This window comes from Diadema antillarum, unplaced genomic scaffold (assembly GCF_040938485.1).
Source record: "Diadema antillarum isolate AM-2024a unplaced genomic scaffold, OU_Dant_1.0 seq00001017_RagTag, whole genome shotgun sequence".
NCBI classification, from domain to species: Eukaryota; Metazoa; Echinodermata; class Echinoidea; order Diadematoida; family Diadematidae; genus Diadema; species Diadema antillarum.
In genome coordinates this window covers 161,289-182,384 of record NW_027271852.1, presented here as the reverse complement: position 1 = coordinate 182,384, position 21,096 = coordinate 161,289, and the positions used below count along the sequence as shown (strand labels likewise).

Genomic DNA, 21,096 nt, shown 5'->3' with positions numbered 1-21,096 from the left:
TCTACAGCCCCAGTACCATGCACCCTTTCCTTTTTTGCATTTGAGTTGAGGTGAATTTATTAACAACATTAACAAAATACTTACAGTATGTACATTACTATAAAAAAAAAAAAATTGTTAGACCGAGAAATTCATTCAATGCTTGTTAGTTAATTTCTAAGACTTTCGCAAAAACCTGCAAAACTGAAGTGGATCTGTAATTTCAAAGCCAATATCAAAGAGATCATCCGGGCTCTTGATGACTCTGCTTTGTCCATCATTCAACTTGCATGTCATGTTCCCGTATTTGGTTTTGTTGCCGATTCGACATCATAAGCTTCCTTGGCATTTATCATGCACTGATCGAGTGACACATTGCATGCCTTTAGATCTTCATTGATGTACACACTTTTCATGTTCTCTTTTCCTTTCAGACTAGAATGCCCAGAATACAGTTTGTTCCTTTTGTTTGCAATAAAGTGGACTTTGATCTGCCTGCTCTTTCCTTCTTGCCTTTTCCCCAAGATGATGACAAGATCATGAAGATGAGATGCCCTCTTTCCAAATGTCTAAGCCAACTTCCTTGGCAACATTTGACTCGCCCTCAGTAAGCTCTTCCTCTGTCTCCTCAGCCCCCTCTGGCAGGCCAGTCAGGCAGAGATTGTCCCTCCTTAGCTCATGTTGGACCTCGTTCTGCTGGAACTGAATCCTCAAGAGATGACATGTGGATTCAGAACATCTTTAATTGTGCTCATACAAGCTTCTTTCGCTCCTTGTATCACATGCGGTAGTGCAGCTTTAATGACTGTAACTACAGCTTGGACAATTATTTGGGAGAGGCTGTCTCCTGCCCCTCTCTCACATTATAGCACCCCACGGCCACACATTTCATGTACACTGAAACTTCTGGACGGTTTGTCCTTGCCTCCTTCATCTACAATTCCCCTTTTCTTCTCCACTGCCTGATCAACTCACATGATAATCAAGCTTTTGTCATTATAGGAAAACATTAACAGAGAAGTCTTTTATGAACTATTAAAGTTTTTGCATTCTTTTTCCTACTACTTGGAATAAAAATCACTGGACCTTGAACATCCCTTGCTCTTGCTAATCTAATTAAGATACATGCATATTAACTGATCTTGCTTTATGCAATGCCAGAATATGACATGAACCTCCTGCAAAAGCCCAAATGTCATTCATATTGCAATAGTCTTTGTTAAGCACTTAACAGTAGTGCAAGATTATTCTTATTAAGGCACTGGCTGTCAACACCATTCAACTTTCTTTCATCCAAGTTCATGGTAACTCTGATTGCTGCTTTGTAGAATAGCATGATTATTACAGCATTATAATTCTAATGCTTGGCCTTACAAGTTTGGCTCTACTCATTCACAATTACTTGCCCATCTTGGTAGTAAATGCCGTTGCCAGAATCGGTCCCTCATTCAAAATGTGTAGTATTTTCTACAATACCCTCCAAACAACTTTAAAACAGCCCCCCCCCCCCCCACAGTTAGCAATCCTGGTTGCAATCAAGTACAATATAAGTACATAAGCTAGCATCTGAATATGAGCTGATACTTGTCAGCATTTCTCTTTATCAGCCTTGATTGTGTTAATATTTTTAAAGGGTATATTTGTACTTATCATTCAAAATACTCCCCCTGTGTCATACATTTTGCTCCACAGAGGAAAAAGAGATGCTTGCATTCAGCATGCTGCCGCTAGTTTGCCGAGGCTGGACTGCGAGGGTGTGGGGCAAGTGCTCCTTTCAGGAGTCGTTGGAGTTATTCTACGACTTTCAACCTGTAAGTACCTAACTGTTCAGAGGCTAATCTTCTAATACAAGTGATGTGTTGCCCTCTTAGGTGGACTTTGACATTGCAATACAAAATATGAAAATCATCAAGCTGTGGTCCATAGTTACAGAAATTCCCAGTTTATGCTGTTTCATTTGTTAGTTTAGTCCATGGATTCTACATATTTGTGGGTAATTCCATGAAGTTGGGGCACAAAGTGTTACATTTTAGCATAACTCAATACTAATTATGCTATACATATATTGTTTATAGGCTGTACATTTGTATTGAGACCATACATTTTCCTGGAAATTTTGTGCCATTCAGACTCAATTTTGATGAAGTAATTTTTAAAAAAATGTAACGGTGTCCTGTAGCATCGTGACGTGTCCATGTAGCATCGTGATAGTTAAAATCTGGTCCTAAAAGACAAATTAATGCAATATGCTTGACCAAAATTTGATATAATATGCATAATTACTCGATTAGTCAGATAGCTGAATATCTTTACTCTCCTTTCCACAGTCTTACTTTTACAAGAAAATTACAAAATGTGTCACTATGCTACGCGGTGTCCACCAAATGTAACAAAAAAGGACACCGCGTAGCATCGTGATACATTTTGTAATTTTCTTTTAAAATGAAAACTGTGTACAGGAAATTTGAGATATTTAGCTATCTGACTAATCTAGTAAATATGCATATTGCATCAAATTTTAGTCAAGCTAATTGCCATAATTTGTCTCTTAAGACCAAATTTCAAAATATCACGATGCTACATGGACACGTCACGATGCTACAGGACACCGTTACATATTGTTTAATAACTTCATCAAAATTGAGTCTGAATGGCACAAAGTTTCCAAGAGAATGTGTGGCCTCAATGCAAATGTAAAGCCTACAAACAATAAATGTATAGCATAATTAATATTGAGTTATGCTGAAATGTATTTTTCAAATATCACGATGCTACATGGACACTGCCCCAACTTCATGGAATTACCCTTATGCAAATCTACTATTTTGCTAATGTATGCTGTGAATCACAATAATTTTTTTTAATGAAAAAAAATCTTATATTACATAGTCAACATACATATTTACTTTATTTTGTGCCTGACTGCTCATTCACACACTTGTCCAATATCAATATGTCCTTTTCATTTTGATAAAAAGGGGAAAAAATTCGCATGAAATGCAAATTGGTCCCAAATGTCGCCAATAAGGAATATTCCATTCATCAATAAATATTGCACTTGACCTATGGTATTATTATATTCAGCAAGATGCTGGAAATATATCACATACCGCTCATATACATCCAATGTGATACAGGGTGTCTCCACCCCCCCCCCCCCCCCCCCATACCAAAAAGAAAAAAGACCTCGCATACTCCTTAATGTTCATTTACAATGTAAGTGGACAAAATTGTTATACTACTAGTATTGGAAAGAGTAACTTACCCAAAATAATGAAATGCAATTCAGAAGTAGTTTTTGTTTGATAATACTTTTTGCCTGGGCTTGCCAGCAATAAAATTAATTGCCTTTCAGAAGTTCCCATAGGCCACACAGTTGAAAATTCATTCAGCCAGGTCATGGTTAGCCCTTGCAAGAATAGAAAATGTAATACATGGATGTTATATACTACATAAAATACCCAATTTAGGGTATATGTTTGCAAATGAAATGTTGCAGAATTTGGCCAGGCACTTTATTATGAACTCTACCTTGAACATTGGGGAGGTGTGGGAAATATATCTGTTCTGATGGACTTCATTATACCAATGCCTCAACCCAACACTTCTGCGTAGATTATATCAAGATTTTATCGAGATGTATATGCATGTTTCTTTTCCACTTCCATTTCATTTTACAGGAGGGCACAGACCTGGCTTTCTACATTGGACAAATTGACAGGAAGCAGAGACCACAGCCCTTCATCTTGCTGATGGGAGGATCCTGGAAGAAGCAACTGCAAACCTTTGTCATTAGGAAGTTTTCGCTACACGACGCGAAGACCGAGAATACGAGGAAGCGATCACTTGTGACAGTCCCCGTACTCTGACTCCCGTCCCCATATCTATGCAGTTTTGCTTTCCTGTACAGGACGGAGGCGTGGGGCAAGATCGCTGATTGGTTGGCTGACTGGCTGGCTCACTCCTGCCCGGCATCGGGACCGAACGCTATTTTGGCCAAGTACCGTACTCGTTTTCCTCCGGACGGGACGTTCCGCGGATTTGATTATGTGCAGAAGCAAATTTCGCACACGACACGCTTAACTCCCGGCCGCGTTGTGCTTGCGAAAACTCCCTATTGTAGAGAGACAGGGATTCTTGTTTCCAACTTTGACAAAGGCTGTGGACTGTGCATTCAAAGTGCATTATGTCCTAGATGTAGAGCACCCCAATGTTTTGCTGCCTGGCAGTTCTTGGAGACAGTTGTGTACAAAATGCCTGGTAAAGTGACGTCCAATTCTGTGAGAGAGATCAGGACATACCTGAACTCTTCAAATCAGGAAGATTAGATGCATAGAATGAGATTTTCATGGTCATCAGAAGTTTACTTGACAAAGTTGACTTTTAGGTCATTCGTCAAAGCAAAGGTTTGGTATCTATGTTTTATTTGTTTATAACTCAATAAGTAATGGATACATGTCACATGGAAAGATCAAAGGTCATGAGAAGATTGTTCTATTAGTGGGTAATGTTGGCCCTTGAAAACTTGTGATAAAGATGGGCTAGAAATGAATGAAAAAGGGTATTTTGCATAGTGGTGACTTAATGAAATATTGGGCAAGATCTTCACAGGTTTATACTGAAGCATGACAGTCAATTTTCAGAAATATAGCAATTGTGAAATTAAAACCTCATATCTGTTGAGCATAATGGAGGTGACACTCTGTACTAAATGTGGCCTTCATAAAATTCAAGATGAACTGTTTCGTAGAATGTATATTTCCATTATGAATTTATTTCATTGTATATAGAGTAATCTTCATTACTGCCATCTCTATCACAGGAGTGACAGAGATGATCTTTGCTGGACAGATGTGCTGTACTTGGCACATCCCAGTTATGAAACAAAAAAAAAAAAAAACTGTATGTGTTGGTAGCAGGTATGACTTCTCAAATTACACCAGTAAACAGGAGTAAGTTTCATTATAATTACAATGTACTGTATATGTTATTTGGTCTGTTCAGATATGCTGAATATAGGTATGGAGTAGAATTTTCACAAGAGATAAAACTTATTTCTTAATGTGAATGGTTTCTCCATCTGCAGTATATTTACAGTCATCATTGTACTGTCAAGGAAATATAATCTAATAACCCCTGACTTACTATTGCAGATGTTCCCCAAAAGCATTGCAACTGAAATGATTCAAAATGTTGTTACATCAAATTGAACATTGTTAAAAATGATCTAGTTAATAGAGAAGCTGTGTAGTGCAATACCTTCAGTAATATTTTCTTAGTGGGGCAACAAAGTACAGTATTGGGACAGAAAAGCAAATCCTTAGAGGACCATTCCCTTATGCTTCGCTTATGAGATTTCCAAGCGCATGTAATAGTGACAAACACTTCAAGAACAAAGTCAGTGGTTCTAGGAAAATCAGAAAATTATTCCAGGAAATAAGACTCATTCAAGATTTATCTTGTCTTGTCAGGGTACAAATTGTATGATCACTATAAAACTGGATAATGTGTCTGTAAGGTGTGCATTGGACTGTAAAAGCATTCTGAAAAATTACATTCTCTGTGTACTGTTCATTCAGTTAGCCCTTTTGGACCCATCTGAGGGCAACTGATGGTCACCATGCACCCACACAATATGAGAAATGAAGCAACAAAATATTCAATGTGGCACAGGTATAGATAATCTCAAGCTGAACACATCCATGTTATGCATAATAATTAATTCTTTAATTATTGCATGTTTCAAATTCAATTTGCCATTGCAGTTTAGTTGAAATATTGTGAAATGTGATTTTTACGGCGTTAAGTGCCCCATTTGTATGTAAGTGGAATCAAAATGTACATTTGACAATACACTAAGCTTTAGATGAGTCGAGGTCAATTCAGCTGGGAAATCACTTAACTCAAGCATAACAAAAGCTCGTGATTTTTCCTCTGCAGTCAAACTGCATATTTTTACTAAATCCGCGCAAGTCGACACATTTTTCTCGGTTCTCGAGAACTTCGACTTATCAAAGGTTAACTGTATAAGAAGAATTGTTACTCTGTATATATTCTGAAAATGGATGAGACAATTCTTGATTGGCTCAGTTTGTTATTTGTAATAAGTTTGCACATCAGTGGACAGATTGACCAATTGAAGGTTTTCTAATGATACGCTGTCAGTGATATAGACAGTGAAAATGTGCGGAAATATATAATTGGCCCAAAAAATAAACATTTGTGTTATTGTGCTTATATACAAGTGAGTTGTACAGTAATATGGGATTAAGAACTGTTTAAATTCTAAACATGAATATTTGATATTTGCTTTAAACAACCCAGTTGTATAAAATTACTTTTAAACAACCCGGTTGTATAAAATGACTTTAAAACAACAGTTGTTTAGAGTTTTAAACAACTTTTTTTAAACAACTGAGTTGTATAAAATTACATTTAAACAACAGTTGTTTAGACTTTTAAACAACTTTTTTTAAACAACCCAGTTGTATAAAATGACTTTTAAACAACAGTTGTTTAAATTTTTAAACAACTTTTTTAAACAACCCAGTTGTTTAAATTTCTTTTAAACAACAGTTGTTTAGAATTTTTAAACAACAAAGGGTTAAAAGTTTAAACAACTACGTGTTGTTTAATTTTTAAACAACAGTTGAGCGATTCACCGGTTAACTTGTGGTTGTTTAAAATTTTAAACAACCTTGTTGATTTTTTTCTAACAGTGTAGGTAAATGTGCCCGGTCACAATTCGTTATTCCCAGGGTTGCCAGCATTTCAAGAAAAGAAAATTCCTTGATGAAGTATCAAATTTCCATGATAACTGTTTTGACTCATTTCCAGTTTCACATCAATTTTCATCACAGTTTCATCCAAAGGATGTTGTTTTGATATGCAACAAAATATCAACAGTGTTACTGACTATACTTTCGATTTTTGGGCTAATCAAAATTCCCTGACTTTTCCTTGATTTAATGCACTTTCGTCAAATTCCCTGACTTTTCCCTGACTGGAAAAAAGTAAAATAGTTTTCCCTGATTTCCTTGATGGGCTGGGAATTCTGTATTCCGAAGGTTCGTTAATCCGACTATGAAAAAAAGTTCGTAATTTTGAGAATTCGTTAGTAGGCCGACACATCGTCTTCACATTTTCGGATTAACGAACTTTATTTCATTTCCGGCATTGTCCGGACTAAAGAACCTTCATGAATAATGAACCTTGTTTCATTCTCGGATTAACGAACCTTTGGAATAACAACATTATTATATTTTTCGGATTAACGAGCCTTGGAAATAAAGAACCTGATTTCACAATCGGAATTACGAACATTCGGAATAACGAACCTTCGGAATAACACCAAAAATGTTTGGATTAACGAACCCATTTTCATTTCAAGATTAACAAAACTGCAGTTACAGTGAGTTCGTGTGTTTCGTATCAACGAACCTTCGGAATAACGTGTTTCATTTCAATTCCAACCTTCGGAATAACGAACATCACCCAATGCAGGCCCGTAGCCAGGATTTTTCAAGGGGGGGGGGGGTGCGGTCACTAAAAAAACGGACCTTCGGTACCAATACCAATGATGACACACACACACACACACACACACACACACACACAATTATATATATATATATATATTCTTTGGACGACCGAACTACAAAAGTTGTATAAGAATTTGCGCGCGAAGCGCGCCGCAAATTGTGAATTTTGACTGTTTTAATGACGTTTTAAAGTCTCGAGGAAATTTGTATTTTTGTCTGTTGCATGCAATCGCGTTACGGTATTTCATCTAGGAAATAGTAAAAACTCATTTTGCCAGGAAGTTGCAAAGTTTAATTGTGTTCGAGACTCTGCGCGCGTAGCGCGCCGCAAAATTGAGAATAGTGATTTTCCTGGTGTTGTTTTAACTTTTATTTTTCTATTGTATACCCGCGTTAGCAGGCCTGAAGCCAGGATTTTTAAAGGAAGGGGGGATTGCGTTAATTAACAAAACGGTCCTTTGATACTGTCCCGGGAGGGGTAGCGATATAAAGGTGGACACCATGCTCATACATGGACTTTCAAAATGGCCCCTGTAAACGAGTAATGATCATATGATTTTTTCGGGCCTTAAAAACAAGTATTCCTTAAATGTTTCCTGCACCCTAAAGAAGTACTTCATCATGATTGAACAATATACCATTTTTCCAAATTTCGGCCTTTTTGATACCCTTTGATTATATACGCTCGTACATCACACTTTCCATCTAATCCGTGAGAAAAAACGACCCCTATTACGCGTTTTCTTTAGCGAGTATGGTCACGGTGTCCACCTTTCAGTTGGAGTTTTCCATCCCATTGGATGCTGTTTGGAAGATGAAACATTCACTTTACTATACAGTATATCAGCCGTTGGTATATGCGAGTTTGTCAAAAACGAAAATAAATAAGAAAATTTTTAAAACAAAATGAATTGTAAATGTGAACCATTTATATTTTGCCTCCTTGTGGTAGGATATTTCCAGCATTTCCGAACTTTCAAATAATCATTTTAGATTTAATAATATTAAAGGTAGTAGATCCAGATTCGCAAACATCTCCAATATCAGTCAAATGTCATATTAACCATTATGCTAAGAAGGTTTTCTTTGTGAAATTTGGAGGTCAGTGAAATTCAAAAATTAAACATCCGTTAGCCATTGGAAGAAGTTGAGTGCAAATTCAGACCTCAGGCTTAGTGCTCAGATGTTTTCCTATTTGATTTGATCTGTCTTACTGTGCACACTAAGATACATACTGGAATGGTCATTTCTTATTTATTAAATTATAGAAGCATATTTGGTTACTAGCTGTCTCTAGGCATTTTCGAATTTGGGCTGCAAAGAGATCCACTACCTTTAAGTTAGAAGAGAGATAAGTAAATAATGATAAAATAAACAAACAAAAAAGAATGAGTTTCTTTTGCAATACTATCTGACAAACTTTTTACTTTACCATTTTACTTCATAGCTCAGCACTTTCCATTCTCTCTCATACCCTCTTACCCATTACATTTAAATGAAATACAACTAAAATGAGTTTGCGTGCCTGCATAATACTCTTTGGAAATTAAAAGTGAAAATGTTCTTAGGTTTTGGCTCACTTTAAAATGAGAACCAATAGAACTGTCACAACATGAGAAAATGTACAAGTAATAATCAACACTACATTTCCGAATTTGGCCTGCAAAGAAATCCGCTACCTGTAAGTTAGAAAAGAGATTAGTAAATAATGATAAAATAAACAACAAAAAAGAATGAGTTTCTACCGCCGTATCCAGAACAGAGCCTGAAACGGTGCAGGCTCAAGAAATCGTTTGTACTATAATACGTCTTGAAGAACTGTGTGATATCACTGTTGACTCAGACTTCTACAAAGCTGTAAGTGAGAATTGTAATCCAATCCGACTCATTACCTGAGATATTTATGAAAATATATCAATAAAGAATGTAAATTAAATAACGATGCGTCACAATGCAGTCTAACGCTCTCACAATGCTATCATACATAGGGTTTTTCACCGACTGTTTTTACTCCGGAGCTCTTGCAATATTCAGGCTTTTCCTACTATATCTTTGTGAGACGTAGATGTAAAATGTCTCAGGTTTTCGATTATAGTAATTTCGAGGAAATTTCTTTAATTTTTATCATATATGTAAACTTGAGGCTATTAGATTTTCATCCACTTACCTCTGTTCCTGTGAAAAAATGCAAGTGTAAACCTCAATGTCATCCACGAATCGCACGTACTCGGGCGGCCAGTGGAAAAAAAGAACACCGGTCACACGCGCCAAGGGCCATGGCATGCAGTGCCAATATAATAATAGCTCGCATAAATTGATACATAACATTTGTGTTTGAGTGCATGGGGACGATCCGATGGTTCATACAACAAAAGGGTTTCGTACAATTATTTTTAACATTGTTAAACGTACTCTTCCACATTTACGTAGCGTATAATGTGTCTTTATATTCATTTGGATTGTTATCTTGAGAATTGCTAAAAACCGTTATTATGAAAAAGTGGACCTTTCAGAATTTGGGGAGGGGGTGCGTACGCACCCGACGCACCCCCCCCCCCCCCCCCCCCCCCCTGGCTACGGGCCTGCAATGTGCCCGTATCTCTTTGATCTCAAAACGGGTTACTGTCCCGGTACATGGTCGATGACCGGAGCGCTGATTATGTGCTGTTGGAAATGGTGCTTGTTTGTGTGTTTATGTATGTGTGTGTTTTGTCAGAATAAACACAGACACACAGCGCATTCACCCTATTTCTTTCTCATTATGATAATGCCCTTAAAAGAAAATCCTATCTCAATGTTCTGGCATTTGTGATGAATAGTTTCTCATTTTTGATGAAGGAAATATTATAGTTTATGTCCTAACGATATTTGAGTGCGTTTCAAACGCACTCAAATATCGTCACTGATCGTTAGGACATTAACTATTTCAGTTGGCAGTCATGAGTAATACAGCTTTGATTTCGTACGATGTCTACGTTGACGTTGTAGTCCAACGGTGTCTCTGAGTTCCAAGTTCACTCTCTTCACGATGTTTGGACGTTTTAAGGTCAGTGGACGTCAAAAGAGCTATTTCTGGTTTTCGTGTAGTGTATGGATAGGACCACACGAGCAGAAATAAAGGACACAGAAGTGAACTATTCTTCATTGCATATACAGATATTTACTGCTTTTCAAGAAATTATTGATATATTATTGCCCGAGGGTGGGGTGGGGGGGGGATCTTAACGTCATGCTATGGAGTTGAGCTCAAAATCCATAGGGCCTATAGATATATATACATACATAAACATATATATATATATATATATATATATATATGTATATTATTATTATTATCATTATTATTATCAATATTATACCACACAGTGCATGAACATGCGAATGTGTAAAGGCCTATATCCGTAGGCCTATTGTCAACTTGAAATTGAGAGAGAAACGTATAGAAAATGAAAGAAGGACCGAAAACGGTCCAGTCGATGGCTAACCAGAAATCCCTGGCTTTCGATGCAGCCCGTCACACCCTGTCTGACCATGGCGGCTAGGTAGTGATAGGAGATGACGGCAAACCCGTGTGACGCCAACAGGGCCGCCCGGTCCATCGGGGGCTGCATGCCTAAGCCACGGATGTCTATGACGACTGGGAGAGGGTCCGACGATTCTGTCATATAGTTACAAAGTAGAACATGAGACCAGCACGCTGGAAAGCACTATGATGTTCAAACTATACATGGATGCATATAGGTAACCTACTTGTTGACATTGGTATAGGCCTAGGTATATGCTACATCATGTTAGGACCTACACGGATCGATGACTTTTTAGTAAATATTACATCGTAATTATACACATTCCTACGTACAGAGAGGGTAAGGGTGAGAGAGAGAGAGTCCACTCCTTCCGAGTAAAACCTACTCGGACTTCCGAGTCACTTTCCGAGTCATTTCTGTGGCGTCAAATTAACTCGGAAAGTGTCAAATTTGACTCGGAAATGGGGTCAGTTAGGTGCAATCTATATTCCTGCAGAATGACACGGATTTCCGAATCAAAAGATCACAATTTCACTCTGATACGGTGTCGTTTCCCGCATTGTAAGTAACCCATTTTGGTGTAGTAATGACTCGAATTTGGTGTGCACTTTTCTAGAGGAATGCGGAATGGAGGAATACATAGGAGTTTTCATCGGTGAGTACCCACCTCATTCACAACACTCATATAAATAATTGCCTGAAACATGGTCTAAACAGTAACTTTTATTTAGGGAAAAATGAACTTTCGACACGGACACGTTGACTGGTAATGGCGTAGCCGTAGGAGGCCTTCGATACGATAGCTCGTACCTTTTGTACGTAGCCCCGGGCTATATGCTATACGTTGGAACCAATCTACAATAGATGTGACCCTATACCTAGCTACACCTCCACTGTACATGCTTAAAATACACATACGATCTTGATTGCTAATTCGAGCTACCGTAAGGCCGCCTACGCCATTACCAGTCAAAAATACCAGACACATTGTCCATTTTGAAGACAAAAAGTTGCAAGACATCTCGCGGCCGCGGCGGATCGTCGAGAAATGACGCTTTTTTTTTTTCTCGCGGGGGTACTACGTCACAAAGGACATATGACATGTTTTGTCCAATTGTAGCGCGCGTATGTCATGTACCACGCGCTGGGTATTTCTGATGTGACTCTGCGCAGGTGTAAAACGTCCGATAACCAAAATGAAAACTCGGATTTGAGTCAGAAGTACACGGTTGGTGTTAAATTTACAAGGATCGGAGTGAAAAATTTTTGACTCGGATTCAGAGTTGAAATTTTGACTCGGCAGAAATATGAGTGCAGGTCCCCAATGAATTATTATATTCATATATCATAATAATTGTATATATATATATATATATATATATAAAATAGCATACATACTTATGATACAGGCCGGCAGTGCACGACAAAAGTTATAGTGCACGCAAAATATAACGATTGCAGACGATAACCCACTATCGATTTGATATCGGTTTTTGCTCCCTCATTTTAATCATCGAGTACTGAATCCCGCACCTCATCGACGCGATTGCGCCACAACCGCGATATGCTCGATATTATCGTTATTCTCGATTCTCGCTGGCTATGCCAGCAACTTATCTGTGTGGGACTAGACTTTCAGCGGTAGATTTAAACATGGAAGCTGAAATGAACAGGTTCGCTACTTTTACAGAGACTGATCTATATAAACAGTATCTTATAAAGGATGCCATCAAATACGCCCTATGTATACGAATTTTGGACTCCTACTGTTCTGAAAAAGGAATCAATCCTACGGATATTGAGCAAGTCAACCCAAGATTTGTGCCGCTTTCTCCGTACATTCTACGCGGAAGTGCGCCGTGGAAATGAGTAGCGTGTGTACGGTATACGCTAAGCGCCCTTTGATCACGCTACGCTATGAACTTTTACTACGACATTTACAACACACTCTCGGAATCCACTTGTGCAGCAACGGTGACTTCAATGATGCCTGGCACGAGCCTTGTGTTTAAATCCAGTAGATCCCTAATCCTACAAAACATCATCTAGTCCTGGTCCTGGACCCACAGTGCAGTAAGTAAACTTAGGCGTCTAACGTGTTACTGCTAGTGTTAGATCCATGGTAGACCTGTTGTAGGGTCAAGTGTTAAAATATACTAATGATGCACAGGATAGTATACGAATAATTTATGAGTTGTGAGTGCATAGGGCACGAATATCGCACGAGGCGCGAGATAAGCCACTGGTCTATTCAACAAGGCGCGTAGCGCCGCGTTGAATAGACCAGTGGCGAATCTCGCGCCGAGTGCGGTATTACGTGCCCCAATGCACGAACAAAATCATACATTATTCGTTTTATACAACACCTTGTCCACAATCACAGTACTAAATTAGTGACCGCTAACTCAGGAAGGCCCAAAAATAAATGTAACAATTAGGCCGAGAATTGTAAACCACCCTGTGTACTGCTTTCAAACACTCGTCATGATTCGACCACACAGTCACAGGAATCACAAACTCCGCAGGGTCTATACCAAAGAGATTATACCACAAGAGGGCGTAGTCCAGTGGGGAGGCAGCCGCGCGAGGGAGCTGCCATTTCGCGTTGTGGGAGCCGCCATTGCACGGATCCTCTACAGTTATTAATCAGTAGATGGCAGCGCACTGTTTAATGCGCTCGACTTGAATATTCGGCGCAGTGACCTTGCGTTGTTTTATTGTGACGTGACAATGGACATGTTTAAGCGTCATAATGGTGCTGATGTTGTTTGATTTTATGGCGTGAGTGGGAATGTACGCGAAACAAACGTCATAATGCTCAAGTACTGTCTAGTCTACACCCAAGTTCCCACTGTTTATTTTGCGAACAACAAAAAGGTCTGGACTCTACCAAATGGTTCAAATGATATGATATCATCGTAGAAACTAATATTTAAACAATTAACCACATTGTGATTCTGAAAATGAAAATGTGTAATGAAGAATAACATATCACTCCTGATATGATATGAGAAGATGTGACTTGAACGTAGACTTAGATCCAGTGCCAGGAGCTGAGTGTGCGCTCCCTCTTCAATTTTGGACGCACTATTTGTACGCACGCGTATGGCGACTACTTACTCTATAGGTATAATCTCTTTGGTCTATACCCATTCTACGCTAACGTTAGATCGAGTTAGGCCTGACTGTTAAGCCTACCTGAGACGTCGGTAGATCTAGTAGTAGGTCTAGACTTTCTCTATTTCCGAAAATGATTTTGTATAAAAACACAGAAAAATAATCAAATTACGGTTTCTCAACTTGAAATGAAGTCTTGATTTTGGGATCACTGTGGTCCACGTAGCAGATCAGAGTCAAAACTAAAAACACAGCAGTAGGTAGGCCGCAATACATGCAACTAGCTAGGTAAAGTAGCTGCGCGTACACGTTGGACGTTGCAGTACTCCGCCGCCGCGATCGCGACTGGTCTGTTTACCGGCAGCGCATCGCAGCGCAGCCGGCCAGCACGTACAATGTAGTTTGCTGGCGCTTTGCTGCTGTGAGCCACAGAACTCTGTGAGCGGCCGACCAGCCATGCATTAGTAGCCCCCCACGAAGCCGTGCTATAGTACCTTCGAGCCGTGCTATAGGCCCATGCCAGGGGCCTATTGTATGGCTGTCACTGTCAATGAGTTTGGTAGGTATTTTCTATTGAATGTCATGTGACATGTTCTTGGCCAATCACAATTCGACATCATTCTGAGGTGTTGTATAAAGTGTGTTAGTGAAGGTGCGGCGCGCTCGAGATTTAAACATGGAAGCTGAAATGAACAGGTTCGCTACTTTTACAGAGACTGATCTATATAAACAGTATCTTATAAAGGATGCCATCAAATACGCCCTATGTATACGAATTTTGGACTCCTACTGTTCTGAAAAAGGAATCAATCCTACGGATATTGAGCAAGTCAACCCAAGATTTGTGCCGCTTTCTCCGTACATTCTACGCGGAAGTGCGCCGTGGAAATGAGTAGCGTGTGTACGGTATACGCTAAGCGCCCTTTGATCACGCTACGCTATGAACTTTTACTACGACATTTACAACACACTCTCGGAATCCACTTGTGCAGCAATGGTGACTTCAATGATGCCTGGCACGAGCCTTGTGTTTAAATCCAGTAGATCCCTAATCCTACAAAACATCATCTAGTCCTGGTCCTGGACCCACAGTGCAGTAAGTAAACTTAGGCGTCTAACGTGTTACTGCTAGTGTTAGATCCATGGTAGACCTGTTGTAGGGTCAAGTGTTAAAATATACTAATGATGCACAGGATAGTATACGAATAATTTATGAGTTGTGAGTGCATAGGGCACGAATATCGCACGAGGCGCGAGATAAGCCACTGGTCTATTCAACAAGGCGCGTAGCGCCGCGTTGAATAGACCAGTGGCGAATCTCGCGCCGAGTGCGGTATTACGTGCCCCAATGCACGAACAAAATCATAAATTATTCGTTTTATACAACACCTTGTCCACAATCACAGTACTAAATTAGTGACCGCTAACTCAGGAAGGCCCAAAAATAAATGTAACAATTAGGCCGAGAATTGTAAACCACCCTGTGTACTGCTTTCAAACACTCGTCGTGATTCGACCACACAGTCACAGGAATCACAAACTCCGCAGGGTCTATACCCATTCTACGCTAACGTTAGATCGAGTTAGGCCTGACTGTTAAGCCTACCTGAGACGTCGGTAGATCTAGTAGTAGGTCTAGACTTTCTCTATTTCCGAAAATGATTTTGTATAAAAACACAGAAAAATAATCAAATTACGGTTTCTCAACTTGAAATGAAGTCTTGATTTTGGGATCACTGTGGTCCACGTAGCAGATCAGAGTCAAAACTAAAAACACAGCAGTAGGTAGGCCGCAATACATGCAACTAGCTAGGTAAAGTAGCTGCGCGTACACGTTGGACGTTGCAGTACTCCGCCGCCGCGATAGCGACTGGTCTGTTTACCGGCAGCGCATCGCAGCGCAGCCGGCCAGCACGTACAATGTAGTTTGCTGGCGCTTTGCTGCTGTGAGCCACAGAACTCTGTGAGCGGCCGGCCAGCCATGCATTAGTAGCCCCCCACGAAGCCGTGCTATAGTACCTTCGAGCCGTGCTATAGGCCCATGCCAGGGGCCTATTGTATGGCTGTCACTGTCAATGAGTTTGGTAGGTATTTTCTATTGAATGTCATGTGACATGTTCTTGGCCAATCACAATTCGACATCATTCTGAGGTGTTGTATAAAGTGTGTTAGTGAAGGTGCGGCGCGCTCGAGAGTATTGACAATGGTGCGACATGCACGAGGCGCAGCCGAGTGCTAACGCCACGATATAATCCTGTGCATCATTAGTTTTATAAAATGGGTCGAAAACTAACAGCATTATTCACGTACCTTTGTGGGTCAATACCAGTCAGCTACATGTAGCACTCGCTCAAAAGTCAAGATGTCCGAAGATGTTCGTCCCAAACATTTACGCACGTCGCACTCGGAAATCCCGCACACTATAAGTACTGTACGTACGTACGTATAAGAGTATACGTACGCCACGTACTGTTATGCACAAGAAAGGCCGCCGGCTGTTGTGGCAGCCCGCGGCCCGAACTAGAAGTTGTTTACAGGATTGACAGCGCGTATAGTAGCGCGTGACGCACTTGTAACAACTGATTGAGTGCGCACTGCTAGTGTAAAACATTGTGACGTACGTCAGGCCAGGGAGGTGGAAGAGAGACTCTTCTTAGTGCTTTAATTACCTGAAGAAAATAATGCACGCACACGTGACTCATTTCAGCGCTTCCAATTGGCTACATTCTTGAACCCATTTTATAACTAACGTTAGCTCTGTCGCTCGTAAGTGACGTAGGTCTAGTAGTATAACGTTAGGCCAGGGCCCCTAGACCTAATCTATCGTAGGGCCTAGAAATCGTAGACCCTAGACTTTATATTTGAATTTGGATCTTCAGGATTTTGTCTACACAGGTTAAAAAAAAAAACTGGTATTATTGCTTGTCTAGACACGTGTAGCGTTAGAGTCTTTAATGATCTAGGCTTTCGTATTGCCTGGGTATGTATGCTATTTTATATAACACATAGTGCATGACATCTTATTGCACTATAACAAGTACCAAGCACCTCCAAATTCTGAATTTGTCGGTGCTTATATTGTTATAGTGCATTCAGCCTCATGCACTATATATATAATATACATATACATATAATTAGTTTCTTTTACTATAACAAAATTTCGATGTACGAAAGAAAACTGCCGGTCCCAAGGACTTCGTTATAACGGGAGTCGCCTGTATACATCAAGCGTTGGTCTCAAATCGCGCTAAATAATAAGCACAGGGTTGGAATAATACACTCTGAAATTGTCGCTTACCCCGCTTTTCCGGTAGGAACAGCACACCTTCAGCATGGCCGGATTTTATCGGAAGGGCTTCCACGTAGTCTGCGATGAAGCACCTTTTAATCGTGGCTGAAGCGAGGACCTCATTTTTCCCTTCGCCCTGGTGGTCGACGACGTCGAACGTGAAAACGAATGGGGTGCCGACATCGTATTTGATCAGCCGCGAAAACTTCTTCGCGTGTTCAGGTGCTGGTGCTAAGCTCCAAAACGGGCCCATGGGTTCCACGCCTGTGAAACTACCTCCGAGGGATGGGTCGGTCTGAACTGTGATTGTTATGATAATGTTGCGTTGAAAAACAAAATCTTGGGGAAGGAATTAAACCTATACTGCTCCTAGTGATGGTAACTCCTGTATATGGCACATCGATATCACAGGGCGATCAGTTAGATACTCAAGTTTAAGAATCTCCATCATAGCCCATACTGTACTCGTAATTACCCCTTTTTTCCATTAGCAGATGTAAGCATTTCTTGTCTCCACACATAATCGAAAAATGTTAGCCATGAATAAAAGAATATACAAATAACTCAATTCGAATGACAGAATCATAGATAAATTAAAGCATTCTATCAAAAATTGGATAAGTACAGGAATAACCAATAAATAGATATCAGTGAGCACAGAATAGTACGCATATCTAGTAATTAAACTATTTTGATATTGTTCACAATAAGTCAGTATCGTCTTTTTATACGTATTTAACTAGGTCGATCCTGAACGTATAATGAGTGTTCAATACCGACCTATCTGAATAGTACGTCCTATCATAATTCATATGCATTGATTTTTCCTACGGGCGGAGATAATTAATTTCTATAGAAGTTGAGAATGAAGACGAAGAAAGAAAACTAACACACGTAAAAAACAACAACAAACAAAGAAAAGACTCCAAACAGAGCAAGTTATTCTCCAAGACAGTGCCCGTAATTAGATACATAAATATTGTCACTTTTTACCGTTTTATCATTATAATCATTGACGTTATTCATGGTTGTTATTGAAAGTTAAAGGAATGGTACAGTATTGGTGGAGATGAGAATTGGGCTTTTAACTTTTTGCAAGATACCAAGAAAACGCTTATGATATAGTACAGAGCATACCATTTTAAGAGGAATTCAAAGTTTATTTGATGAAAATCGCGTTTGGAATGACTGATACATCCAAAAACAAAGTAAAACAAAGCGATCGCAATTAAGTGTGGGTCCCACACTTTATCAGAATCGCTCTTTTTTGGATATCTCGGCCATTTCAAAACCAATTTTCATCAAATAAACGTTGAATTCCTCATAGAATTACATGCTCTTTCATATTTCATAAGAGCTTTCTCATTATCTCACCAAAAAATGTTAGAAACCTGAAATTAGGTCTCAACCAAAACTGTATAATCCCTTTAAATAAGTTTTATCGTCATTACCAAATTGATCATCCTTCGAGTTTCTTATAGTTTAATGATGGATATTGCTTATAATCATCATCATATAATCATCATCAGTAACAATCTTGCAAAACAAAGGGAACACAACTCACACGTTTCTAAAACTTTTGTACTAGTGAAAGAAAGAAAAATGTCGCTGGATTTTTTTCATTGATATCACGGTTGTTATTGATGGGATACCTGACATAAATTATGGTTACGTTAAACAATATGCAGGTCTACGCGCTAAAGTCATTCTACAAGAAACGACCCACCTGACACAGATCCATTGTTGTTAGCTCTGTAGTTTGCGCTGGACACAAATTTAGTGGTGCCACTCTCTGTGAAGACTTGGGTCTGGATAGAGACTAGTTGACCCGGATTGAGACCTCGAACTTGTATCTTGACCTGTTCGTCGATCAGGGCAGTGGTGGGTTCCACTGTTAAAGTTACAGCAGGGCTGTCGGCTGCGATTTTTCCCGGCGAGGACATTACGTGAGATAGGGCTACTTGCTCAAACTTGGACGAAACTGGAGCCACCGAACGTTCTGATCGCTTCTGATGTGCAGGGAAATTCGGCGACAACATTCGGTCTTCAGCTTTCCCGTGATATGCCGTAGCGCAATTCAACAGTCGCTTTATATTCCTCACTCGGTTAACTGCAGCCATAACGTCACGTACAATATTATGATTAAAAGTGTTTTGCGATGCGATATGGTGTGCGAGGTTAGTGTTCAAACAGACTTTGGACGGAAATTTGGAGAGACGCGTATAGTGTGACGCACTTTGTACCGTGTGTCATTGAGCAAGAACAACCGAGGGTTTGGTGTGTGTGTGTGTGGGGGGGGGGGGTATGGGGGTTGATTCTGGTGGCAAGTTATTGTAATTATACCGAATAATCACGAAGCATAGTCACCTTTCTTTGCATGATTATGTCATCCTTTCTACACCATCATAGCGAACGGTGTCAAATGGTGAACATATCACATTTAGATTTGGCATAGTTTATTCTTCTTCTGCTTCTTTTCTTCTACATGTATTTCTTCTTCTGACTTCTTAATGTTATTATTATCATCATTGTTGTTATTATTATCATCGTCGAGATTATCATTGTCATCATTATTAATATCATTATAAATCGTTATAATAATTCTATATGAATTTACAAAATTCAGTGCAAAATTGGAACAACTTTTTTTTTTGTCACTACATTATTTTTGCACACACGGCTCAATGACAAGTGTCAGTGCCGCGACATCAATTTCATTTTGAGATTATATGTTCCTTACGGATACTTATGCTTTAAAATAAGTGCATGTATTATGTAAGATTTCCTCAATTAACTGCAACATATTTTATATTCGACGTAAAATGATCTAACTGTAAAAAGATAAATCTGGCTATGTAAAATGTTTTTCGCATTTTGTTTTCGAGTGATCTACGCTTTACAAGCTCTGCTTTTCTGTAGATCACTCTTTTTCATCGATTTATTTACCCTTTTGTTAAACCACTGCAATGTATTGTTTACAATTATTCGTACATTTACATTGCACGTACTGTACGAAAACGTAATCTGCATTGCTTACAAATGGTTAACGATCCAATGATTTATTCATCTTTACTTTGTATTTGTATTACTTTTCTGTTGGATGGATATCAGAAAAGCTCAATTGAATTGAATGGAATTTGATTAAACTTCAGAAGAAATAGTGAGATTGTATCATTATAATGGCGTTCTGTGGTATACATGTATAGTGCCTATAGATACACGCACTGTATTGTAAAGTCCGTGTCATAAGCAGTGCCCTAACTTTACAATGTTATGAAAGGCGAGGACATCTTCATTGATGTATGTATGAAAACAAACAAACCTTTGCTTCAAGATGATACATATGTCAAAGATAATTATGAAGACACACAGAAGGGGCATATCATTGTTTCGTAGCTACTATACTTTACTATACATTGTACTACTATACGTTGGTTTATTTGTGTAGATGACAATTCTAACCATGTTAACACAATAACAAACAAACGCATAAACAAACAACCAAACCAAAACGCTGGCACATTGCTCATGAGCTCTCCAACCTCCCCCACCTCAAGAAAGAAAGAAAGAAAGAAAGAAAGAAAGAAAGAAAGAAAGAAAGAAAGAAAGACGCATACAAACCACACACACGGACACGTTTCTT

General features: G+C 39.2%; 1 protein-coding gene across 1 annotated transcript in view; it reads right to left on the bottom strand.

The window, feature by feature from the left end:
• The window catches only part of LOC139742726 (acyl-coenzyme A amino acid N-acyltransferase 1-like), a 40,224-nt gene extending 20,828 nt beyond the window's left edge, over positions 1-19,396 (bottom strand). Inside the window, exons 1-3 of the mRNA XM_071653250.1 lie at positions 19,180-19,396; positions 17,463-17,753; positions 11,006-11,178 (exon numbers count right to left, since the gene is read on the bottom strand). Coding sequence (XP_071509351.1) covers positions 11,006-11,178; positions 17,463-17,753; positions 19,180-19,396 — 681 coding nt within the window. The remainder of the gene's footprint in view (positions 1-11,005; positions 11,179-17,462; positions 17,754-19,179) is intronic.
• Positions 19,397-21,096: the final 1,700 nt, after the last annotated feature.